Source organism: Xiphophorus hellerii, chromosome 9 (assembly GCF_003331165.1).
Source record: "Xiphophorus hellerii strain 12219 chromosome 9, Xiphophorus_hellerii-4.1, whole genome shotgun sequence".
Classification (NCBI taxonomy): Eukaryota; Metazoa; Chordata; class Actinopteri; order Cyprinodontiformes; family Poeciliidae; genus Xiphophorus; species Xiphophorus hellerii.
Window position 1 is genome coordinate 22,725,083 of NC_045680.1, and position 27,351 is coordinate 22,752,433.

At 40.1% G+C, this 27,351-nt stretch overlaps 1 protein-coding gene across 2 annotated transcripts; it reads left to right on the forward strand.

Annotated features, from left to right (window-relative positions):
• The first annotated feature begins 9,132 nt into the window (after window positions 1-9,132).
• usp46 (ubiquitin specific peptidase 46) lies at window positions 9,133-26,795 on the forward strand. 2 transcript variants are annotated; one of them, XM_032572636.1, is made up of 9 exons: window positions 9,134-9,495; window positions 13,992-14,072; window positions 17,433-17,646; window positions 18,992-19,230; window positions 21,381-21,457; window positions 21,550-21,633; window positions 21,810-22,007; window positions 22,919-22,997; window positions 23,079-26,795. In XM_032572636.1, exons 1-9 carry the CDS (start codon window positions 9,460-9,462, stop codon window positions 23,178-23,180), a joined length of 1,110 nt encoding a protein of 369 aa, XP_032428527.1. In that variant the 5' UTR covers window positions 9,134-9,459; the 3' UTR covers window positions 23,181-26,795. The 2 variants fall into 2 exon arrangements, with proteins under 2 accessions (XP_032428529.1, XP_032428527.1); XM_032572638.1 differs by lacking the exon at window positions 22,919-22,997 and having other exon boundaries at window positions 9,133-9,495.
• Window positions 26,796-27,351: the final 556 nt, after the last annotated feature.

Consider the following 27,351-nt stretch of genomic DNA (forward strand, 5'->3'; position numbering starts at 1 on the left):
ATTAAAGATGGCTGATTAGAAACGAGTTGCAGGTATGAAGGGAGAGAGGGAGAGCAAGCAGCGAGGAAGAGTTCATAAACAGGGAAACTAGAAAACTTAATCAAACAGAATCAGTATGAATAACTTAAGATAAAAACAGAAACAATGCTGATCTAATCAAAGAAAGAGGATAAGGAACACAGAATAACAACGAAACTAGAATCAATAAATCAAACTCCAAAACAACCCAGGACCTGACATGAGTATTTATTTTTTTTAATTGGAATGCTTCCATTTAGCAAATTTATTTTTTGAAATTCAAAAATGAGGAATATGACTCCTCTGTGATATTTATGCTGAGAATGTGTCAGGACCTAAAAAAGCTGAATTAGAGCTGTCATATTACACCCATTAAAGAAAAGGGCTCTGCAGAAAATCCACGCAGAATTGCTTTGCTTCTGTATTGACAGCGCATTAACACACAAAAATAGCTTAAATCAGGTTGAAGAATTCACTTTCACAGAATTCTGCAACACATTCACCCAGCTTGACGCAGGAGAGAAATTCAAGGTGAGGGCAGTGACACATCTCTAAAGAAAGTTTTTAGCTTTCTGGTGTGAAAACAAACGAGGCTCCTTTATCATGCTTTGCAGCAGCTGCGTCATCAGCTAAATCCAGGTGCACACACGCAAAAAAAAAAACAAAAGATCGTAATATAAAAGTTTCTACAAAGTCAGAATTTCGTAATCAGAGACCTTAGCTGAACGAGGAGGAATCCTGAAGGGCTGCTTCTCAAGACTCCAATTTTGACTCCAGCATTTGTGTGATTTTTTAAAAATTTTTTGTATATGAACTGTTTGTCATCCCAGGCCGTGTTTTAAGGCTGCAGTGAAGTTCACCCAGCAGAACAGAACTCCCAATCTCCCGGCGCACCTGGCAGGAGGAATTTCTGCGCTTCACAGCACTGGAAAGTGGGCCAAGCTCCAGCGCTTTCTGCAGCCATCTCACCTCGCTGCAGACATTCGCTTACACAAGCAGATCTATTGTTGTGTTGACTGCGATCAGGACGAAACGTGGCTGCGCCTCCCTCCGGGGAAGAGGGCAGCGCGAGGAATCCGAAGCTCCTGGAGAGATGTGGAAAATATGTGGGGGATTTAAAGAATCTAGCGAAGGAATTTGTTTGTCCCCTTGAACTTGTCCAGATTCTGTTCCCCCTAAAAATGACGACGACTTTAGTAGATTTCTGTCGACCGAATGGCTCCTTTTGCGGTTTGAATACGGCAAACATGTCGAAGCAGCGTTTGGTCAGATGAGGCCAGAACTGAACTTTTTGGCTTACTTGCGTAACCCAACTCTGACTGATGAAAATCTAACTAACGCTCCACATGTCATCTCCACGTTAAAACATGGTGGCGGCAGGATGATGCTGTGCTTTTCATCAACAGCGAAGGTAAATTTGTCAGAGTCGATCAGAGGACTGGTGAAGCCCAGTAGAGGGCAGTCCTGGAAGACGACCTGTTATGGATGAGACTGAGGATTAGATGAAAGCTTGTGCATGAGAGCATGGTCTAGTCAAAGTTCAGACCTAAAGTTGACTATCTGTGATTCACAGAGGCAGGGAGATAGGCAGGCTATGCTAGCTGCCTAGCGGATGGATAATTTATTGGCCCCATTGGGGAAATTTGTCTTGGACAACTGGTTCGAAAGAAAGCTGCCACCATGAGTACAACAGTGGCAGCTATAGGGCTGCACCAATCTCAGTTTTCTGGCCGATCGCCGATTACCGATCTTTTAAGAAGCTTAACCTGCCGATTCTGACTTTTCAGATACCAATGTTTTTTTGTCTGAAATGTTGCTCAATATAGCAGGAAAGTCGCTGAACGGGCAACAGCGGGCTAACCTTTGTTAACTGTAAACGTGCAGACATGACCTGGTGGGCCGTTCTATCAGGCAAACCTTTCTCAGAGGAGAGCTAAGGACAGTGGTTGAATTTTAGACCTTTGCCGAGGTAGATAAGGTCGGTGGAGAAGATCGGCTTCACATGAAAAACTCGGACACATTACAAATAACGTTTCCCTCTAACAATCACCGATCTCCCAAAATTAAGAAAATTGGCAGCAATAAATCGGTGCACCCTGTGGAGAATTAACCGTTCTCCGTGCTGAGTTCTTGATGTATGAGGTTACAGAAGAGTCAGTGAGTTGAATTCATGAATTCCATTTATTAATACCAAACTACAGCTGGTCCATTTGACATGCCGCCTTTAAGAGCAAGTCAAAATGGCCCTCCAGAACACCCTATCTTTGAGGGTGTTTCCTAACATGTCATTTCTTTTAGCTTTAGCTAACAGAGATAGAAGAAAAACACATAATTATTTATTCTCAACAACCCCTAGTGCAGCAGTAGCGCACGAATCCGGTTCGCCTGCAGAGCAGCGCCAATGGAAGCTTGAGTTTCACTACTTTGTGTTGGTCTACCATCCAAAATGACAATAAAATACGATAGATTTTGTGTCTGTATTGTGATGAAATCTTCACTTCTGCAAGACTCTGCGTGGTAGACTGGCATGTAGTGTTTTGTATGTTCAATAAGTAATGTTTCTGATATTTGCCCGGACATATTGACTGAAACCTCATGTGCCTGGAACATTCCACACGTCTTCCTAACGTTTAGCATCCTTTAACTTGTCTTTTTACTGTTTCATTTCTTTTTACTGTCTTTTTTTACTGTCCTTAACTTGTCTTTTTTACTGCTTCTCACCCAGAATTGTTCCAGATTTCATTTTCATCTCGCTTGACTTTGTTCAGCTGGGTGCTACGCATTCATCAGATTGCACCGAGTAATTCCCATGTTAATATACAGTCGTAGAAATGCATGTAACCGAAGAAGCAGTCGGTTTTTGAAGGGTGTTCTGTGTTGGCCGGCCTTCTGCTCTCTGCTTTGCTCAGTGAGAACAATGCCGCTATTGACGTCGCCGCTTTGCTGGAATCAGGTGGTTGTGAGGCAGAAAGGTGGACTTGGAGACGGCAGCAGGAGAGGCTGCGGGTTTATTTTCCACCTGAATAAAATATACTTAGACGCTCCTATTGTTTTAGTTGCTTTTCAACGCGAAATGTGCTAATGAAGCATTTTTATACTCGTGTAAACATGAAGGTTGAATCAATAACGGGTCAATAATGTTTGGGCTGGTTTTCTCAAGATTTTAGCAGTTAATGAAAAGATGCACACACCCAACTGAATCAGAACCAAAATAAAAAAGATCGCAGACATGCAGATCTGAATGATGTTGACCTGAAGAAAGAAAAAATAAAAGCTAGAAGCGCTTTTATATATATATTACATCAGAAGAGAGAGTGGCGCGCGACGCTTTGGCGAAGTGGTTTACGTCACAGTCAGGGAGGCAGAGCTGCTGACCTTATCTGACGCTGCGGTCTGACTGCAGACGGTGTGCCGAGGCCATCGTTGCTCAGGTCTTTTAAAAGGCAACAGAGAGACGAGACTTACCTTCAGCCGGGTCCCCGAAGGTAAACTGGCCCCAGACTGGTCATTTTAAAGACATACGATGTCCCTATATGCTTATTACATTAATGTCTCAAGGTGCAAGAGCAAAGGATACACGGTTTTGAAAGTATTACACACAAAAAATCTGCGAACAATGTGGTGTGTATTTACTATTAACAGGCAGATTTAAGATTTTTAAAAAAACATCATCATTTGTAAAGCAAGAAGTGAGACAGGGAATCTTTTAAAAAAATAATAAAACAATGCAAAAGGAGGATCAGTTTTGAATTTAAAAAACGAAAGAAAAATATTAATTGTCATTCAAACTATCTTTGCGTCTTTCCGCTGGTATCTTGAAGATTCATCTACGTTCTTCACGTCTTTAAGGATGGGAGCCCTTATTGCCATCAGCCTAATTTTTAATGGTGCGCTTTGCAAAAAGAGGGCCTCGCAGATTTGTTTGAGAATAATAAAAGAACACTGAAGAGCAGCTAGAGGGAAGGCTTTGGTTGTAACATGATAAAACATTGAGGTCAAGTGTGATGGATGCTTTTGTAAGTGTTTATCTGAAATAAATGCAGCGTGAGACGCGGGTGGTGTGTGGGTTACACTGGGGTTCATTCCACTGGGTTTTGTTGCTTCAGGGTGAAACGTATACTGTTGTACACAGTCAGATACTGTATGTTTACATTTCCATGAGATGTTTTTATTTCAATCTGCCAAAAAAAAAAAAAACCTGAAGATTGCTTCACCCACAAAGAAGTTTGAAAGCCAATTTCGTTTCTCTCATTTCTCCTTTTTATGATACCTTATTAAAGTGTAGCTATATTTTGGCTTATGAAGCTACACATAAAAAATAAAAAAAATCCACTTTCTCTTTTTTTTTCTGTCTTTTGTCCTGCTTGGTTGTATATTTTACAGCGTTGCGTTGCGTTTTTTTTACTACGTCTTCATGTTTAGGTCTTGTTGACACAGAAAACAGTCTGCATGCCAGCGTGCTAACTCTGCAGTAAAGCTGCTGACTTTCTGCGCCCATCCTGGCCCGCTCCGCTGTTTACAGAGGAAGGAGGGCACTGTACATGCAAACCAGAAACTGCTGGGAACAGAATGTACCAGAACCTAATATCGCTCCAAAGCCCATGTGCTCAACCTCTAATAAACTCACCTTTGTGTCTTAAGGGTTCTCTCTTCCCATGGCCGGCTCTTATTGTTTTTCTTCCTGTCTGCCTGAAATATTGCAGTCGATTCAGAGCTAAAAGTGCAGTACAGATGATCCAACCGAGGCTTGTGCATGGGCACGCGTGTTGGATGAGTAAGGCAACAATTCCTCGAATGAATAATGTCGTTTTTGTTCGAGTTCCTGATTTTAAAACATACAGCTGAGGCAGAAATGACGATAAGCCTGGCACTGGGATCTTTCCAACACTTGTAGGAATCTGAAGGAGAAATGCCTCTGGAAGTAAATTAGGGGAACTCAAGGAAAACAAATATTTAAAATTACAAAACAAAGATGAGGCTTTTGTATGGTATTAATTTAAAGCTTTTTGTTTGTTTGTTTGTTTGTTTTGCTGCATCCCTTGTAGGTGACAGTATTTTCGGATATGTTGGATGTTTCCGCAAATACGGAAACATCCGGTATTGTTGTGTTTATTTTTTTTCTTTTTCTTCTTCCTTGTTGGAATTGTGATTTTAAAAATAAATAAATAAATAAATAAATATGACGTGAAAAGCCTAAAAAATATACTAAACACTAAAACAAAATGTTATAATTTTCTATCTGAAAAGTGTGGTGAGCATTTGTATTCACCTCCCCTCCTCCCCCTCAAGTGGTAAATGGACTGACTTTTCCAGACATTTTGACCACCCAAAGCGCGTTACACTAGCCACGTTCACCGATTCGCACTGGCGCAGGCACAGACATTTATACACCAATACACAGATCGGTTGGCAACTTGGGGTTAAGTCTTGCCCAGGGGCACATCAACATGTGACAGAAGGCAACTGGAAACTAACCAACAAACCACAACTCTACCCACTGAACCACAGTCACCCCTAGAAACACAAGACACTGCACTTACTTGGTGGTATGTCTCCTCCAAGAATGGACTATTGCCCATTCTTTGTGAAACATCTATCAGATTCCTCACACCTTTCCATAAAGCCATCTTGTTGACAGATTCCCCCACCTGAGCTGTGGATCTGTGCTTCTTCTCCAGAGCAACAATGATCCTCTTTGTTTGTTTCTCTGATTACTGCTCCCTCTTTTCGTCTGTCATCTTAGGCCACGTCTTGGTAGGTTTGTAGGTATTTCTATTAGTTTCACTCAAAGTAAAACGAACTGAATTAAAAGCCAGGGCGTATTTTTATTTTCTACTTTGCCTATCACATAAAATCCCAATAAGAGTTGGGGGGGGGGTTTTTGGCTGTAATGTCCAGAAGTTCAGTGGTATGGAAACCTTTACAAAGAAATGTAACAAACAAAGTGATCATAGTGGACTCACTAGCCATTGCTAGTAAGCTGATCTTCATACAGACGTTTGTTGTGGTTCATCTGTTTGCAGCCATCATGAAACTAACTCTCTGTACGGAGTAAGTTCAAGGAGTGGTTGTAAACAGTTTTCAACCTCTGTGATTGTGCCAGATGTAGCAAGGGTGCTTTCTATCACCCAGCTAAATCTAAAGGATTATTTTCCTGGCAGCACGGAAATGATGCATAATTCATTTGCCTCTCTTTGTTGAAGCAGAACCGCAGGAAGGTCACCAGAGCTTTTCAGTAGTGCAGCCAGCCTCATTTACTGGAAGCATATTCTGAGCTCAAGATGTTTTTTTTTCTTTTCCTTTTCATTTATCTCATGTGCGTGCATGTGCGGTTCCACTTCGGCGCCATAACAGGGCAGGCGAAGCGGTCGCACTGAGGTTCACCTGCGGACTAGAGGAAGGACCTGCAGGGGAAAACACTGCTGAGCCGGAAAAATCTCCAAACGCTTATCTTAGTAGGGTTTCATGTGATAGACAAACACAATATAATGCAAAGCTCTGAAGTGGAAGGAAAAGTGTGCATGATTTATGTTATTGTGTTTATAGAAAATAATAGAATAGAACAGAATAGAAAACAGAAAGAGCTCCGTTTCTGAAAGAGAGCACAACTGTAAACCTGTCAACACAAGACCGTCCGCCTGAACTGACACTGGTTGCGATTCCATTACAAATGTGAGCAAAACTTTATCAATATTCTGCTAATATTTAAAAAGAAATAAATTTTTTTTTTACATAAATAAGTTTGTGCCGCGACGTCATCCTCCAAATACTGCCTGTCGCTTTCTTCTTGCGCCAGTGGCAACATTCATTTATTGATCATGCCACTCGTGTGATGCGAGAAAAGTGTTTCCATTGCAGTTCTGCAAAATTAACCAATTTTGATAAGACCAAAATACCAGCTTTATAGCGGCAAAACATTTTACTGAAAAGCAAGAGCTTTGTTTACGTATCCCGTCTGGTGAAATGGGAGGAAAGAAACAGTTTGTGGACACGACTTGCTATAATTAAGCCGTTCACACAAATTAAACACATCGCTTCCGTGAGTTATTATGACTAAATGAAATTTTTTTTTAAATTCTTGCCACAATTTTTTTTTTTCCCATGTCACCAGACGAACTCCTTTTTTTTTTTTTTCCAAAGCAATTTCATTTTTGAAATGTCAAATTGTGAAGTTACACGGTCAACAGAGAGGGCAGGGAAAGCATTCCTTAGAGAAGAGTCCAAAAGGTGCCTGGTAACCCAACTCAGGACTTCTAATGTGATTTCTATCAAGTACAATTCTGATAAATAAATAAAAATAAATGTTCACATAAGAGTGGGATCATGGCAAAAAGTAAAAAGTTGAAAGAGCATTGCCTAAAAAGACTATTAGACGTAGAGAAGTTTGTTTCGCCTGTTTAACTGATTATTTAGATGCCGACAGTGAAACCAAATGGAGGAACACAAGTGATAACAGTTCGCATGAGTCATGAATGGAGCGTCTGCATCCACAGTCAGTCATATTAATACAGAGCGGACTGAAATAGAAAGTAAGTCATGGGAAGGATCTCTGTCTGGAGCCCTCACATGTCATCGTTTCCCTGCCCATTAAGGTATTCATAAATAAACATGACACAGCACATCAACAAGCAACTTTCTCAATAACAGCATGGTTATCAGAGCAACAATGAGCTGATCCCATCCTCCAGCTCAGACTGACAACTCTATTATCCTCTTATTTGTTTTGGCTTGAGTACGTTGATTCCTCTCTCATTCCCCGTTGCTTTTGAAGTGCGTCTGTTGTAATTATTTGTTGTTCTCCTATCTTTTGTGGTTAACATTTAAATGCTAAAGGGATAATTGCCAAGAGGAATGTCGTGAAAGCTCATGCTTGTGAATGAATGTGTCCTGAGGGCCCAGGGCTCCTGCAGGGCCCAGCAGAAAGGACATTAATGTCCTCCCTCTTCCTATTGGCCGGCTAATTGGTGGTCAGAGGGCAGAATACCTCCAAATTCAGTGGTTAGTGATTAGGCCTGCCTGCTGTCATTTGAAGAAGGATCCCCAGTGACTAGCATGTTGAAGAGAACAAGGCTCGTCTCTAGGCAGGAAAGGAGGCCATAGATTTTTTTAAAAAGTGTGTGAAAAGCTTTCATCTTAATGTAGAAATTTTCTTTTGATTCCAAAACGCTTCTTTAGTCTTGATTAAAATTAGAAAACTAATGAAATTCAAATAAAATTAACTAAATGGACGTTTAAAAAGTTACAATTGTGTCAACAATGAAAGTAATTATTATAAATTATGTGTGATAAGCTTACTGATTATGATATTTAACCATTTTGTTTATTCAATATTCCCAGGAAGCTAAACAGATGTTCTATGTGCTGCGTTGTTACAGAAATGTGTGAATAAATACCAAACATGTAGATAAATGTCAACTTAAGTCACTTTCTGTATAAAGAGCACCTTTAACAACAAAAACAATGTGTATAAATTATATACTATTAAGATAAAGATAGCTGAATAAAAATATAATAGTAAAAATGATCAAAGTTAGAATAATAACATTGCAGTTGATAGAAATAATTTAATACTAGTATTATATGCCATTATATTATATGCCATTATTTTTGTTATTTCTCAAATGAAAACAATTCTAAAAATAAAATCTAATAAAATTAAGATAGAATATCAAGTGATTGGTATAAAATGACATTTTTATACCAATCACTTGATTTCATATTGTACCATAAATTTACATTTAATTAGCTTAGATTTAAACAGTATAAAGGGACAAAACTAGAGGATAAACTAGAGGAAATTCACTTTTGTACGAGGTTTCTGAAGAAGCCTCCCGTATTAGATTTTAAACATTTCTACTTGATTAATTATATATGAGAAATGAAAACCCTTCGACTATATTAGTTATTTAATCATTGTTTTTTTTCTTATCATTATTTCTTTGTATGAACGGTGAGCAAGTCGCTTTCCTCAAATAAACTACATGTCCCTAGATCAATATTTTCAGTTAGTTGATGGCGATTGGTTGCAACTCAGTTAAACTTCGCCGTGCAGCTCTGTGTATGGTCAGGCTGTCCCGTCAATCAAACCTGGAACTCTGGACCAATCAGCAGCGGGGCTTTGCTCTAGTGGGCGGGACTACATCACTTCCTCGCGCAGTGGGATAGTTTTCTGGTCGCTGCTAGCCCGTAACTTCTCCTCTCCTCCGGACGCTGTCAGTTTTTAAGCTACGCTTCCTTCAACATGTGTGCGAGGATGAAGCTGTGTGGACGGTGAGCGCGGCGCGGCCCTCGGCTCGGTGTTTCCCCGGCTGCATGGTGCTCTCCGACGGCCGGGGTTGCGGTTTGGCCTCCAGCCGCGGCTGCGAATGAACTTCGTTTCTCAGCGTCGCCCAGCTCTGTTTATTTTATAGAAATGGCGGTGTGGGGGACACTGTGAACTAAATGACTGTCAGAAACATCGCCTCCATTTGTAATATGGTGAGTAAACCTCCGCGTAGGTATTGATTGGTTTGCAGCAACAGTTTTGAACGGGGATGTTTGTGGCTGGGTTGCCTCCCACCTGCGCCCGGACCGGGACTCCTCACAGGAGGAAGCACGGGGTGTCCACGGAGGTGCGGGGGGCTTCTTTAAACACCTTGTTGTTCACACAGGCCACGGACACCAGACCGGCGTGTTCCCACAGAGTGGGGTAATTTGTACGTCTGTCAGCTGTGGCTGACAGGAGAATGAAGCCGCTTCTGAGCCCCTGTCAGCTTCTCGGTCCTGGTTGCATAATGTGGAGCTGCAGCAGAGAGCAGGAGTCTGCACTAATCTGTGTTTAACGTTGTGTTCATGGCTGGAGAAGAGTGGGGAAGAACACACTTAATGCCTGTGTTAATGCCACTGGCCCCTGCTTTATTTAGACGGGTCACTGATGTCAAAACCCGCCAGTATTAGTCTTCTCTGAGCTCTGCTTTTGTGCACTGTTATACTTTATCCCTGTACGACTCTGAGCATTGTGCTTGTTGTGTAGGATAATCCAGTGCAGGTCTGACTGATCCATGTATTGCGGGGTTTAATCTGTGGAGGCTTGGAGTACCAAAGTTGCAGTAGAAATGTCCTTTGCATCTTTTTCTTCTTCTTTTTTTAAAATCAGAGCCAAGCTTACACAGAAGACAAAAGAATGCCTGTAAATGTGGTTTAAAGAATTAATATTGTAACATTTGACACATCAAAAAGCCATGAAACACCCTTTGATCTAAATGCAGATGTGTATCTTTGCATTTCCAAAACCAGAGGTGTACAGTGGAAGTAATTCGGCCATTTGATTCATTTGTTTTGGAGCAAATGCGTCTGAAACATGGAGGACGCAGCTGGTATAAAACAACTGAAAACAAATGTTTATGTACAGTAAACTTATTTTGTCTTGATGTGCTATATTCAATGATACCAATCACTTCAGGGCAGCTAGGATGACCAAATAATGCCTGCTTCACAAACGCCACAATAATGAGAGAAAACCACTTGAGTTTTCAAATCACTTTCTACAATAATAAAAAAATAATAATAATAATTTTCACAGTATTTGGTAGAACGGTCCTTTAAACTGTATGATCTTGGTCAAGGGTTGTGGGTTTCCCTCCAAAAGCTTCTAACAGTATTTTGAAACAGTTCTGGTCCATTCCTCCTGACAGAACCAGTGTAACTGAGTCTAGTTTCTTGGCCGTCTTGCTCGTACACAAATACTTTTTCTTTTTTTTTAACTGCCCACAGTTTTTCCACTGACGTCATTGTGGTGGTCTCTTCAAAACGCTGATTTTGTTGACCTTAAAGACACTTTGTTGCTAATCTGGCAGCGTGCTTTGGGTCACTGACCCACTTCTACCCAAAGCTTTCATTTAGCGGTTGATGTCTTGACGTGCTGCTTTTATATTTTTATGTTGTTTTTTGAACTAATGTCTTCATCCTCACTGAGTGGCCTTTGTTGGTACAGAACTTGTTTTGCTGTGGACGGTGACTCTCTCTTACCATTGTCAGTCAGTATGTTTTAAGAATGTCTCTTTACTTTCTTTTTTTTTTCTCGATGTCACACAAGGTAGAAGGTGTGTTGCATGTTGCTTTAAATGAAGCTGCCGGTGTGTGTTTATTTAGTTATTTTAAATTGTCTTAGGATAAGCAAAGACAAAGCAATCATATCACCGTCTGGGCTGTTCTGGATTTTTAAAGGTGTAATGGTATTGTATGTATGCATCTGAATTTGAGGAAAACAATTAAGAGATTCTCTCCTTGTTCTGCCCTGCAGCAAATATAATTGATTTTCTTTTTTACAGCAAATGACCACCAGGGCAGGCTACCTGATGTCTGCTGTTTTTGTAATACCTTAGTTATGTGGTTCAGAGATATATGACCGAATTTTAAAAAAGATATTTAGTTTGATGGGGTGTGGGAAAAATGCTTATGTTTGATTGGCAGGACTGATGGGATTAAGCATGTTCTTTATGTTGATCAATAAATCTTAATAGATGTTCAAGTGCTGGTCATTTTATACATTTTGCAGGTTTTAGTGACTAGTACAGATGTTTTTGGGGTCCAAATTAGCGCCAGCTTTGTCAGTATGCTTAAGACTTTCATCAGTTCCTACCTTTTAAAATGTGAATCTTTCATACCTGCTTTAAAAAGCTTTTTTTTTTATATTCTCCTCATGGTCTACTGTAAGGAAATACGGTTATATGACTCCATTAAATCAACAGGAGGTCACCCTGATGTTTTGGTTTGATCAGGCATCATAATCTGTCATATTTTCTGTTAGTAGATGGAACTGAAAAGGGATCTGTTCCAAAATAAACAGGCAAAGTTTTCCAATAATAATATGTAATTGTACTCAATTGTACACTTCAACCAAAGCTAAACTTGTAAAACTTTCATGTCCTTTGTTTACTGTCCGCTGTGACTGGTTGTCAGAAACAGTGTTCATATTCTGCATGATAATTGAGCTCAAGAGTGGACCTGTCTGATTTTGGGCAGAACATCAATGAAAATGTGAAACTTTAGTGTTTTTACTTTTTAGATCATTCTTGTGCTCATTGTGACCAATTGTAAAACTGAAAGCAGTAATCATTCTGGTCTAAAGTGTCAGTAAGAGTTTAAATCCACGCAACAGAGCCTGGATCAGTCTTTTCTCCGTCTCTCATAAATGTTCTGTATATATTAGCCGGGTTTTTAGGTAGAGTTAAAGTACGCATTAGCAGACCTTCCTGTTATGATGGGTGCAGACAGTTTGCCGTCCTGCGTTCGTGTTCTGGAGGCGGATAAACGGACAATGGGGCATTCAGACTGCACTTTGACAGAAAGAAATGAAGGCCAATAAAAGCCAAAGACATCCCCAAACTAAACTGTCCGCTGTGTTCTCTCAACAAAGCTGCGGTTCATTTGGAAAAGCTTTGAGCTCCTACAAAAGAAAAGGTTGTGACAGGAGATAAGTGCTCCGTCTCTGCAACCAGGATCTAAATCCTCCTGACTTTTGACATGACTCTGCTTGTTTAGAGCGTATCTGTTTTCGGCGTTGAAAGACTGTGCTTTTCTGCCTTTATGATTTATCCTTTTTAGTTGTTACACTTCATTATCCTCTAGGAACGCATCGAGCCACCTTTTTTCACTTCCGATACAGATACCTGATACATTTTAGTATCGACTGATGCCAATCTGATACAGAAAAACAGCCCTGAATTGACTTAACCTTTAAACATAGACATAAATGTGCTGAATTATAAATTTATTTGGTTGCTCTTCCCCAGTATAGCATACTTAAATACACCAATAGCTTCACAAGCTGGGTCAAACATGTAAAAACAATACGCCTTTAATCTGTTAAACCAGTGCAATTAGGAGCTTAACAACCAATGTAAAATAAAACTGAAAAGCAACAAGTTGACTACCTTGGTCAGACATATAAAAATAAACTGCAACAAACCTTCTTTGAAATTAGAAATTCTAGATATAATGTAAAATAAATAATAAAGCATATAATTAGACTGACTAGATTTGCCCTTTGGAGCTGACACATTGTCACACATACCTGATCTAAGAAAAAAAAAATTCAATATCCGGACCAAAACAGATATTAGTATCGGATCGGTGCATCTGCAGTTTCCCCTGCATGTAATCGATCATGGCGAACCGAAAAGCCTGTCCCAATAAATTTTGCTGGACGATAAATTGTTCCAGAAGTTATTGCAATAAACAATAATATTGTTGTTTTGAGACCATTTTTCAAAAATAAAATTATGGTAATGGCGTAATAATAATTCAAGAACACATTCAGAAATGTATTCTTTAGGTTCTAATGAACATTTAACACAGGAAGACATTTGAAATAAAAATAAATAACAAAATTAACTTTGAAGTCTGTGTAAACAAAATTGTCCTTCAAAATAAGGGCTAGTTGAGACCAAAACACCAAACTGAAGACTTTTATCATCCAGTTTTTGGTAGAAAGAGAGAGAAAAAAAGATAAACAATAAATCATGCCAATATGGAAATTATTGGGTTTTAATTTATCATGCGATTCATTGACTTATTGATTATTGTGACAGGCCTGACCAACACCACCGGCTCCTGTCCGGCTGTGTTGCTGGCTACTGTGCGCTGCGCCGCTTTCAGAAGTAAAGTAAAACTACAGACCGCAGTCCGAAGTAGAGAAAAGGGAGAAGAAGGGTACCTAAGGAAGGTTAAATTGGCTGCATTCAAGCCTGTGAAAACAATCCTAATGTTAACCTCTGCTGCATTTGAGTGACCGTAACGTACGTACATTTTGAAGGCTGCCTCATTACAATATTTAATCAGCAGCATTGTGTAACCCGCTCTCGTGCAAACATCCCGTTGCCACGGTTTAAAAAGTTCCTAGAGAAAACCCTGACTGCAGTCGACCAGCACGCTGTCACTTCAAGGCCTCCAGCCATGTTGGCGATCCTGACCGCATGTTTTTGCTCCCTCAGGGCACCAATGCCTCCGCTCTGGAGAAAGACATCGGCCCAGAGCAATTCCCGATCAACGAGCACTACTTCGGATTGGTCAACGTGAGTTTCACTAAGTCCTCTCATGCATTCACAGCACTCATTGCCAAATAATACCGGGGTCTTATTTCAAAACAAAACGGCGAAGGGGAGTGAGTCACGTCTGCTTTTGGACAGCTGGCGTTCAAGGTAACAGAGCTGTTTGTTAATCACGGGATGTCCTGCATCTTTAATGTCTGTAAACAAACACGTTTCCCGACACTTCCCACTAAATACGGGACCTTGCAAATGATAACTCTCATTGTTTTTCACATTGTGCCCCGTTACAGACACGAATTTCTGTTTTTTATTTTTTATTGGGATTTAAGGTAATGGATCGACACAAAGTAGAGTATAATTATAAAGTAGAAGAAAGACGAAACATGATTTTCAAAATAAACTTCTATATTTCTCACTGATCAATCCCCAGTCAGTCACTTGTACTGTAACTCCAGCTGTGGGACCTTTTCACATCCACATTCAGAAATTTTCGCCTGTTCTTCTTTCACCCCCAAAGCGAGTTCAGATGAACAGCAATTTCAGGGTATTTCCACTAATTCTTAATCGCATTCAGTTGTGGACTTTGACTGGGCCATTCTAACCACAAATGTTCTCTGATTGGAACCGTTCCTTTCTATCGTTAGCTGTGTGTTCAGGGTTGCTGGAAGGGGAACTTCTTAAGAAGTTTTCTTTCTGCTCCTTCCATCTTCCTGTCAACTCTGACCGCCAGCATGATGCTGCCACCACCATGTTTAGAGTGGGAATGGTGTTTTTAAGTTGATATCAAGGATAGAAAGCTACATTTTCTCATCTGATCAGAGCATTTTTTTCTTCCCTGCTTTCTTTCTTTGCTTGTGTTCTTTTTTTTGTTTCTTTCTTGCTTGCTTGCTTTACTGCTTTCTATTTCTTTATTTGTTTCTTTCCTTTATTGGGGCCTGCCATGCAAAGCAATGGCAGGAACCTATTACTATTGTCGGAGAAAGTGTTTCTTTATTCTTTATTTTTCTTCCGTAACCGTTAATGCGGCTCATACTGCTGGGTGCACACCTACAAATGAGGTATCAAAACGTGCAGAAAATTCACGCCATTCCAGCTATTACTTTTGGTGGGATTTGGGCTTAACGTGGCGACATAATTCGCAAAAAACTACGAAAAAAACCCCATTATAAGTCAATGGGAAAAATCCTAGAAATACCCTATTTTTAAGGATTTGCTGTGTCGTCACAAATTCACCTAGAAATGCCATTCAAATTTCATTTTGTAGATACGTCTGTGATCTCTTCGAAAGTGAAGACGGCTCGTCGATACCAGTTACGGTTTGTCCACAATTTGCCTCTAAGCGACCCAAAGTTTCTCATTTTTGCTCAAATTAGAGTGACAGCCCATCTAGGTTCAGATCTGGGCACAACATTTCTTTCTCTCATCACTGTAAATGCTCTGAGTGAGGTACAGATATGAATCTCGGGACTATCGCAGAAGACACATTGAACTGTCATACACTTAAAACGCTTTTCGAATATGTATTACGGTTCCCGACCAGGAAGGATTTGTTTCCAATGCTTTTTTGTCAGTAAAACGTGTTTGCTCAAACACACAATTGTGTGTTTGAGAGCTCAGAGCTCACACCTGCTGAGACCATTATTTGCCATAGCAACGGAACTCAAGAGGCTATTGGCTGCTGGTTTGGACTACAAATACGCATCGCTGTAGTTCTATCTATCCTCAGTTGAAACAGATCAGGACTGAGAACTGGCCTTTAGAACTACCTGCTGCTATGGGCTGTATATAACTGATTTAACTCAGTAACTGTTACACATGGGATTAGTTTGGAACTTTAAAATTAAGCATATTGAAAATTTCAAAATAAAAGCCCTGAATATTTTTACATGACGTAATTGCTCTTTTTGGCTTTATTTGACTTTTCCATCCAAAGCACTGTTACACATGGGATTACTTTGGAACTTTAAAATGGAGCATAATAATAATTTCAAAATAAAAGCCTTGAATATTTTTACATCATGTAATTGCTCTTTTTGGCCGTATATGACTTTTTCATCCAAAGCAATGTTACACATGGGATTAGTTCGGAACTTTAAAATGGAGCATAATAATAATTTCAAAATAAAAGCCTTGAATGTTGTTACATCAGGTAATTGCTGTTTTTGGCTTTATGTGACTTTTTCATCCAAAGCAATGTTACACGTGGTATTAGTTCGGAACTTTAAAATGGAGCATAATAATAATTTCAAAATAAAAGCCTTGAATATTTTTACATCAGGTCATTGCTCTTTTTGGCTTTGTATGACTTTTTCATCCAAAGCACTGTTACACATGGGATTCGTTCGGAACTTTAAAATGGAGCATAATAATAATTTCAAAATAAAAGCCTTGAATATTTTTACATCATGTAATTGCGGTTTTTGGCTTTATGTGACTTTTTTATCCAAAGCACTGTTACACAATGGAATAGTTTGGCCCTCTGAAATGAAGCATACTGAAAATTTCAAAATAAAAGCCTTGAATATTTTTACATCATGTAATTGCTCTTTTTGGCCGTATATGACTTTTTCATCCAAAGCACTGTTACACATGGGATTAGTTTGGAACTTTGAAATGGAGCATAATAATAATTTCAAAATAAAAGCCTTGAATATTTTTACATCATGTAATTGCTGTTTTCAGCATTATATAACTATTTTAACCCAAGGACTATTACGCATGGGATTAGTTTGGCCCTTTGAAATGAAGCATACTGAAACTTCCAAAATAAAAGCCTTGACAACATTTTAAATCGTACCGAATGGTGCACGTCCGCCTCGCTTAACGTTCTTGCGGTTCTCCGCGTGCCACTGGTCACGTTGCGGCGTTCTTTGGCGTCGACGCCGATTTGTGGCGTGACGACGCCGGGCCCGAACCCCACGGGCGCGCCTTGGCAGGCCCCGGCTAAATTTCTTCCGAAATTTTCTAGTATGTTTATTTTTCTTCTCTTTTCTTTGTTGTTTTTTTCTTTCCTTTCCTTTCTTTGTTTCTTTCTCTCTATTTTTCTTCCATTCTTTAAAAAAAAAAAGTCAAATTTCTTTATTTGCCGCTCCTTCATAAAGGTCAAGTGTGTCTTGTGAAGTTGCCTCGCTGCAGATGTCAATAAGTGGATCTGGACTTTACTTAGGAGTTTTTAGGCAGATGTGGCTAAATGCAAATGCATGCCACACTTTTTAGATGTTTGGTTGTAAAAGAAAACATTCTGCTTTAATTTGTGTTGGTCCATCACATTAAATCTTATTAAAATACATTAAACTTTATATGAATACACAGGTTGCAGACTAAAAGTACACCTGGACGATATCGTGGTTCTTGGTTTGACTCGGCTCCTCCGTCTCTCCCCAGTTCGGAAACACGTGCTACTGCAACTCGGTGCTGCAGGCCCTCTACTTCTGCCGGCCTTTCCGGGAGAACGTGCTTTCCTACAAAGCCCAGCAGAAGAAGAAGGAGAACCTGCTCACATGCCTGGCTGACCTTTTCCACTCCATCGCCACACAGAAGAAGAAAGTGGGCGTCATCCCGCCCAAGAAGTTCATCTCCCGGCTACGAAAGGAGAACGGTGAGCGCGCCATGGCTGACTAAAACACACAAAGTCTTACAGTCGGATGAACGCTCCTCCGCTGTGTGGTTTGGATAGAGCCGGAGGTTTCCTGTTCTCTTAACGCAATACGTGGAGAGCTCAGGTTTGTGTTGTGTGTTTGCAGCCGTTTCAGCTCTAATGTAATCTGAATATTTAGGGTGAAGGGCATCTGCATGTTGGTGTTAAGGTCGTTTAGAGCAGGGCTGACAGAAAACCTGATTGTTCTCTGCTGTCCATATTCAGGAAGGCCTTTATGTATGAGTGAACAATGTGATCTCTGTCTGGGCCCAGCTTTGGTCAGCTGCCTCCTCTGTGGAGGTTTTTTTTTTTGCCCTGCTCAGCTCGTCTCCTCCACTTCTCAATTTCACCTCTCACATTATGCATGAAAACAGGAGTGTGTACAGGTGCTGTATGTATTATCAGCAGAGTCTGAACTCTGTTTACTTGGCCTACAGTTTCAGAAGTCAGAAACTGTTTTTTTTATAGAGAGGCAGAGTAAGGAGTAGCAGTGCTAACGCTAATATTATTACATCTATAGGTGACTCACATTGTTAAACACTTTTCTTCCCTGCTGTTGGAAAAAATCCTGTTTGGATTTATGATAAAGTAGCAAAGAGAAAAGGTTTTCATTTGTCTACATGTTTTCTTAAAATCATCATATCTCTATGTGCCTTGTTTCACATTAATGCTTCTGATTCTCTTGTCCATATTTACAATATTATGTTTTGCATTTAAATGCCCAGCTTTGCCAACATATAGCTAAAAAAAGTTTACAGCAAAATTTTTAGCTCTAAAAATTTGGAGCTAAATATTTTGGAATAATTAGCTCTAAAATCGATATTGGCCATTTTTCAACATTTTGATATCAGTCCAATTATTAAAACTGTCCTAATATGAACAACCAATATTTACTTTTTTCTTGTTTTTACTTTATTGCCACCTGTTTCTGGTCATTTTTTTCCCTAAAAGTGTCACAATGGTAGTGAAATATATCCAATATTTATATCAATTATCGGCCATAACAGCAATTTTAATATCGGATATTTATCAGTTCATTCCTAGAATAGTCCTTTTATTTTTCTATTCAGATAAATATCACATTGCCAAACATACACACTGATCCCTTTTGGAATAAAACTGAAACCAAAATGGACCCAAAAACCAACCAGTTTCATCAGAGGCTTGCAGAATGTTCTTGCAGTATGAGGTCAAAATAAGGGAGGCAAAAAAATCTCCATTATAAGATCAAACTGCACACATTTTGACCCACTTGTTTCTGTCTGAAAGCGATCTTTGTTTCCTCCCCACCTTCGTCTCCCTGCAGATCTGTTCGACAACTACATGCAACAAGATGCACACGAATTCCTCAACTATCTGCTGAACACGGTGGCGGACATACTGCAGGAGGAGAAGAAGCAGGAGAAGCAGAACGGGCGCCTGAAGAACAACGGCACGGCTGTCACCGCCGAGGCCGAGATGGAGAACAAAACGGAGCCCACATGGGTTCACGACATCTTCCAAGGCACACTGACCAATGAGACGCGGTGCTTAAACTGTGAAACAGTATGTAAGAGCAGAGCTTGTTTTATTTGTTTTTAATGCTGCACGGTTTTGTGTGTGTGTGTGCGCGTGCGCGTGTCACCCTAAATTCAGAGGTGTGATCTATAGAGGCTTTGTTTACACAGTTCTGAGGGCGAGCAGAAGGCCAGGTTGCCCTGAGCAACCCCTGTAAACACCCAAGACTCTGCCCTGTGTTAAGGCAACACTTCCTCTGTGAAATACACATTTAGGAGGGGCAACATGGAAAACACTTCTCCACGCATCCTTAAAAAGCCTTAAATTCATGTATCTAAAATTAAGGTCTTAAAACGTCTTAGATTCTTTAAAACAATGTAAGTTGGTCTTAACTACGTCTTGAATTTTGTTGAGGCATTATGATTTAATCTCGGATATTCTATGTAGTTTTTCTTTCTTTGAGGGACTTCCCATCAGGCAACAGTTCAGCATTTTCATTGCGTTCTGTGACTCGAGGCGCTTCAGGCTAACGCTAACTAACTGCTAATGTACTCTTGCTAGCTAGCTTGGTTTCTTTTGTCGATCATGGATAAGTGCAAATTTACCGGCAAGTTGGCTGGGCGAGGGTCATCAAGTACCAGCCTTACCTATTTGAAAATGTTTTGAATTTACCTAAATCAATTGTATTTTATTTATATATATTTTAAGTTTATTTGTTAGGGACAGACAGAAATCAACATAGACAAACTGAACAAGACAACAGTCCCATATTTGCATGGGATATACAGGGTTTCCCCCAGAAAACTTGCTACGCCCGGTGGTCGGGGCGCCGAGGCGGTCCACCGGTGATCCACCGTGTTTTTGTATTAAAAGATGTTAAGTAGACAGGAAAGGTAAATATATTACTGGGTAATTATATCTTACGGGAAGACATCGCCGGTGAAACGATATTTAAACCCACAAGTAGTCTTAAAAACAACAAATCAAAAAACACAAATAAAATGAATATTAATTATTTGCACTTTTGTTTAATCCAAATTAAGTCAGCGGCTCCCATCAGGCCCCCCAGGGCTTCAGGGGCCCATAAATGCTAGTATTTTAACACAGACCACAGATACATAAATGTAGCATTTGTTTATTGAGATGATGAATGTTGCTAAATTTGATTTAATGGTTTCAGCATACATAAATTAAAATATTTAAATTGGTTAACATTTATATGTTAGATTTTAAATAGCTGGCAAGTTTACTATGTAAAAGTTCAAAGAACAATATTCATAGTTAAATTGTTTTGTTACCATAGCAACAATCTGATGCTGTGAGTTTAGTCTTTGAGTTTGACCTCTGTTTGTTCACAAATACAAGTTAGTAAACTGCAATTATAACTGATTATCTTTTTAGGTTGACCAATTAAACTAGTCCCCCTCTCCCAGATTTCATTAAATCTGACACAGAAGATGCTAGAGGTGCTGATGTTATTAGCTACAAGAGGGGCCCCTAAGTCAAATTCTTCTGTTGCAATTCAAGTCTTAAATTTCATTCATAGTGGTTGTAATGGTCTCGCTATGGTGTCTTGAACCAACGCTAACCATCAGCCAAACTCCTTTCACACGAGTCAGGATTTGTCAGCTCCTCTTTATTTTCCATGTAGAACGGAGTGAAACTGCAAACACAAACTCAGAATAAGCTCAAAACACCTAATAGAAATGTTTCACATACAGTTACATAAGTACAAAACAACGCTACGTAATGGCCTAAAATATCCTAACGGCCTGCTAGCAATGACGTAGCAACAATCGACTCACTGACATTTATCTTCAGAACCAACATAAATTCAATAGACAACTCACTCGGCCTTACACGTTAACACAAACGCTCATTCTGAACTATAAGATGTCACTTACAGACATTGCCTCGAAGAAACTGAACAGAATGCGACACCACAACAGACACATCCGTCCATCTGCTTCACCGCTAGCCGAACAAACGCCCTAAGCCACATAAAAGTAACGCATTTCCCCTTCCCCAAAACATCCAGTAGATGGCAGCAATGTGCCATACAAAATAAAGCACCCACAGTTCTCAGTTTACAAGACAACTTACAGGACAGTGGTCTTAGAAAGTCTTAAATGGTGGGACCCTGTCCTCTCTGAGTCTATCAGGCAAAGATGCATTGGAGTTTTATGGCTGTCTTGCAGGTCAGCAGCAAAGATGAGGACTTCCTGGATCTTTCTGTGGACGTGGAGCAGAACACATCAATAACACACTGTCTCAGGTAGGTTAGGTTTATCACACACTGAATCCCAGCTGAAGAAGCAGCTTCAGCTCAGATTAACAGAGCCTCCGGTGGCATGCTGTCTCCTCCAGGGACTTCAGCAACACAGAGACGTTGTGCAGTGAATACAAATACTACTGTGAAACATGCTGCAGCAAGCAAGAAGCACAGAAAAGGTCAGTGAAGTCCGCACTTTAAAGCATTCTCACTTCCGGAAGCATCTTTTTACTCCATCACATAAAATCTCAACAAAATGCTTGGTGTGTGTGTGTGGTCTTAAACTGTATGTGTGAATACTTTTGCATAGCGCCGTGCCTAAGAGGTCTCTCTAAGTCTGCCTGTTACTCTGCAGGATGCGAGTGAAGAAGCTTCCTATGATCCTGGCGCTACACCTGAAGAGGTTCAAGTACATGGAGCAGCTGCACCGCTACACCAAGCTCTCCTATCGGGTGGTTTTCCCTCTAGAGCTCCGCCTCTTCAACACATCTGGAGACGCGGTAAACCTGGACCGCATGTACGACCTGGTGGCAGTGGTGGTCCACTGCGGAAGGTGAGGTCCGCCCATCTGAAGGAGGCGTTTCCATTAAAAATGTTCGCAAAACTCTGTCGATATTCCGCTAATGTAAAAAAAAATCACAAGTTCGTAATTGCTGTGTTTCCATTAAATAAGAACCGCAATAAAAATCATGTGAATAAGTTTGTTCACGACATTAAAAACCAAGCGGCTCCATCATGCTCCTACCACTTCCCGTTGTCGTCTTCCTTTTTCTGCCAGGTTGTTGATCACATGACTGTGGTGCGAAAAAGGTGATTCCACTGCACTTTTGCAGAATACACTAATTTCGATACAGACGGAAAACCACCTCATCCCAGCGAAAAGATTTTTTTTTTTTGAAAACCCCAGAATATTTTTTTTAATTGCCATGTTTCTTTTATTCAAAATTACTTTTGGAATTCCAATTTGCACGTTTATATTGTCCATGGAAACGCAGTTATTGTGGAGAAGGGGTCTGTCTGCATCTTAGATTGTCAAAATCTAAGATGTTACTTGACTTTTAAAAACAAAAAGACAACTTGTAAGTTTTGATAAATATCTACTCCAGGTAATTGACGGTACCTATCCTTCTGTCTGTTTTAGGTTTTAAATGAAAGAAAAACAATATATTTGCACAGGATGGATATGTTTCCTTTATGTTGGATGTTGAAATTTATTTAAAAAGTACATTGTTTCTAATTTAATGACAAAACAGATTAAAATGAAAAGGATCTAAAACAATATCACTAATGTTTTTCTTTCACATGGAGAAAAAAAATGCACAGGTACAATTAGCATTTGTTATCAAATTTATATTTAAAACATTAGTTGATTTATCATTTTTTTAGAGCCACTTGTGGAGTTTCTGCAGCAGTTTCTGTAAAATTCAGTCCCGTTTTCTTTTTTCTTTTTTTCTGTGACCTCAGCGGCCCCAACAGAGGTCATTACATCACCATAGTGAAGAGCCACGGCTTCTGGCTTCTGTTCGATGACGACATAGTGGAGGTGCGTCGCCTCCGCCCGCCCGCCTTTGTCCGTCCGTCCGGGCGCGCTCTGTTCTGATCACCTTCTCCCCGTGTCGTGCAGAAAATCGACGCCCAGGCCATCGAGGAGTTCTACGGACTTACCTCGGACATTTCCAAGAACTCCGAGTCGGGATACATCCTCTTCTACCAGTCGAGGGAGTGACGCCGGTGCCGGGTCGGCGACTGAGAGAAGACTGAGTTGCTTTTTATTTACTTTTTTAGGATAAGAGACCCAGACGTTCCACATCCACTCCCTGCTCCTACCCACCTCTCTGACATGTGTGCCAATTCTCTTCTGGGTGTTTTTTGTTTTTTTTTTCGTTTTGTTTTTGTTTCATCTCTCCTTCTCCTTTAGTCTTTTAGTCACCTGCATCTGGACTGCACTTTACTAAAGAAAAGCAAAAACGCTCAGCACCGTGGCGTTGCTGCTGGGAGCCGCCTGCAGACGGAGAAACCTAGTAGCCTGGGTTTCTCCTGCAGACGGTGGTCAGGAACTGAACCATATCAGATTTAATTATGTAAGGTCCATCATGTGCCACCCAGTCATGTTTCCTCTCATTGGGGCTATTTCTGTTCCCTATTTTTCTGCTACTTTAAAGCGACTGGATGAAGCTGGAGACAAACACTGTACGATCCGCAGAGAAATCTCAACCGGAAGCAATATCTGAGCGTTAATCCGAAGCCACCGAAGCTGTAAAATATTAGCCAACGATCAGAACCTTCGACACTAACTGAGCCACAAACTCTAAACACTACACCTGCTTTTTAGAGACGCACCAATCAGGCGCTTCCGTGCCGATACCGATCAGCTCTGATCCGCTGTTGACCAAATCAAATTTTGTGATACAAGACTTGGGAGATGTTTAAAAAAAAAAAAGGAAAAAGTGGGCTGCAGATTGACAGCAGTTTTGATTAACACAGAAAATGAGAGAACTGTAAAATTATCTCCATTTTATTAAGCTGAAAAACAGACATGAGAGTGGTTGGTTGGTGTGTTTTCGAAGCTAGAAAATGCATTTATTCAGAGATTAGAGCTGATTAACAGAGAATTGCCTGATTCTAATCTCTGGCCAACTGATTGGTGCAACCCAGATTATTTTCCCGTCAAATGGATGCCTGGAATTGGCTGAATTTTTGTTTTTTTTTTGTTTGAAAAGAAACCAACTATTTATTGAATTTATTATATTTATTATGTTGGGGTTTTTTTTTTCATGCTGACTGATAAATGATGGTGTGTTGCCTAGGCTCCCTGTAATACCTAACGTGAAGCTTGTGGGTTAAAAAGACAAAGTCAGGAGACACATTCCACAACGGTATAACCTCTTGATGTGCATCGAAAAGTCAAACAGGTGCAATATGTTATGTTGGTAACAAATGTGGAGAAGATGGAGCATTTGCATCTTTTTTTTTTTTTCTTTTTGGATCAGTAGCTGATTTGTTTATTCGTTAATCATTTTCTGGTGCGGCGTGTCTGGCTGTACCGGATTACAGGGGATCTCAATAGTCTACGCTCCTCTTTTTTATATATATTTATATATGAAATGTAAAGCGATGACATATCCTGGACAAATTAACAGAAAAACAAATTTGTTCGGGATGAACATAGTGGACATGAAAAAGCAGCAACAACCTGGTTGCACAAATGTGATCACACCTTAAAGCTGCACTATGTAACTTTTATTTAAAAAAATTTTAAAATTGGGTTTTTTGTGGGGTTTTTTTACATATTTGTTAATTACAGTTAGTTTGGGAACACGGCTGAGCTTGCTATGAATGCTAAGGCTAGTTAGCATGGCCATCATGACGGCAGACAAACAGTTTTCCTGTAACTGTAAAAAAATATCTCCGACATTATCACATTTAGCAGCGTGTCTGCTGGTGTGATTGGCAGCACTAAGACACTCCTCCTGCCTCTGATTGGTTGTTTCTGACGGGGAGTGTTGCATTCTGCATTGAGAGGAGGGGGATTTTTTCATAGATTATCTATCTCATACTGACACTTTAAAAAAAAAAAGTAAATATTTTATTTTTTAAAAAATAAAAGTTACGTACTGCAGCTTTAACACCTATAACTTGATGATGCACCTTTTGATTGAATTCAGACGTTCAGCCTTCTTTGCCAGGAGTTTGTAGGTATCCCTACATCCTGACTTGGCAATACTTTGAAGAAAAGTAACCCCGGAGTATGATGCTGCCACCACCGTGTTTCACTCTGGACGTTGCATCCTGTGGCTGAAAGTTCACTGTTGCGTTCATATTTGGGAGGACAAAAAAAAAAAGTGCAGTCATTGTCATTCCCCACATTATTTCTAGTAATTATGACTGTTTTCAATGTGCCACTTTTTTGTACCTCCTGCTGACTGGTGCCTTTGTACAATTACATAATTTGTCATCCTTTGTTACTTCTGCATTTATGGAAGGAAATTCGAAAAGCTGAAACACTTTTCAGCTTATTCTGATCCAACAGGTGGCAGACGAATCAAAGACGAACGCTGAAATGGAATCAAAAGGTGCTTCCATTAAGCTTTAGATTAAGACCGGGCGCATTTTTGCAAACAGGTTTATGAAAGCTTTTATTACATTTTCGCCTCCAATCGATTAGATTTTCAGTTGAATCACAGAATATTTGTCAGATTAAAGGAGGGAATAATATCAACGTTTAGTAATAATGGCTCCAGTTTTTACGACTAAAAGCTGTCATTTTAACGAGGGGAGGTGTACGTTTGAGACGTGCGGTAAATGTTTCTCTTGAACTCGCCCCACCTATTGGGAAATTAACCACATATCTCTTTGGAACTGCACACAGATGTATTTGCGTTTTGTTGTTTTGGGTTTTTTTTCCATGTTCCTACATTGAACACCAGCTCGCTTGTTTCGTCTTGGTTTTTGTCAGATGTTTTTACGTAGCACACTGGAGTCCTGAAGGCCAAGGATCCTTGTGGATCCTTTGTACTGTAGATTTTCATCCACTAGAAAGGTTTCTTTTTTTATTATTATTATTTTTGGCCGTTTCCTGTAGATTAGTAAAAGATCAAACTTTACTTTTCTCAAATGTTTTTGACATTCCTGTTTGCTGCACATAAGTAAGGAATTACCATTTCACACATCATAGATAACAGGTAGGATGAATAATTTACTAAATGAGTTTGCGTGAGCGAAGCAGGAGAGGCAGATCTCGTTCTCCGCGACCGAAGGAAAACGTGCCAAACCGGATTCAAATGCTGACTTTTGCAGCCGTCTTGAGCGGAGCATTATTTTTCTTCGTGAAGACACACTTGTGTAGCTGAGTAGAAGAGTACCTCTAGGAATAGGAAATATTTTTTTAAAATGAAGATATGAAAATGGCAGAGGTCTTAAGCTTGAGGTCGGTCGGCAGCGAAGAATAAAAGCCTGCCGCTTTACAACCACGTCATCGAAGGAGCGCGCCGACGCTCGCGTTTGTCACGTCGCTCTAATAAGAATGGGTTCAGACTGTAGAAAACTGTGGCAGGAGCCGACGTGAACGGACTCGTAAACATGCCGAGCTTCCATTAACTTATGCACTCCTCCTCACCGGGACGCTCAGTTGTGTCCTGGTGCGTCTTGGTGTTCTGCACCGTGTCGGACATGGCTGGGCCTCGGCGAGGGGAAAGACGAGACGAACGCGTCTCTACGTGGCAGATAACTGCAAGTGCACTTTATCAGTGATGATTCGAGGCTTTAACAAGATGAGCCGCAGTGTAACACCCTTCACAATGACCTTTTTTCTTGTGTTCAATAAAAATGACAATGAACTGATCTTTTTATTCCTTGTGTCGACGCTTTCAGTGAAGAATCCACATGAGCGTGACTGAAGTGGAGCGCTGCTTCACAATTAAGTTTTAAGTCAAAGTTTGAGAAACACACAAACATCTTTGTGTCTCTTGATGAGATTTTATGTCATAGACCAACATAAAGTGATGCATAAGTGTGAATTGGAAGGAAAACGATTCATTTCTTTTCAGTTCTCTTTAAAGCTCTTCAATGTGTCACACCTTTCTATTCAGTTGACCTGAACTGATCATTTTTAGAGCCACATTTCTTTGCAGCTACATAGAAATGCCACCAAAGAAAAACCAGTTTCACATAACTGGACTTTAACTGGACTTTCATACAAAACATCTCAGTCAGTCGGATTGAGTGTGTTTAAACAGGAACTTGCCACAGATTCTCCGTTGGATTGAATCAATGCGTTCTGCACGGACACATTGATCTAAACATGGCGGGCGCGCCTACCGTGAAAAGTGCCAATAATATTTTTTACATTTACATTTTTCGTGTCAATTTGTTGGACTCTTCTACGTAACGTTTCGCAC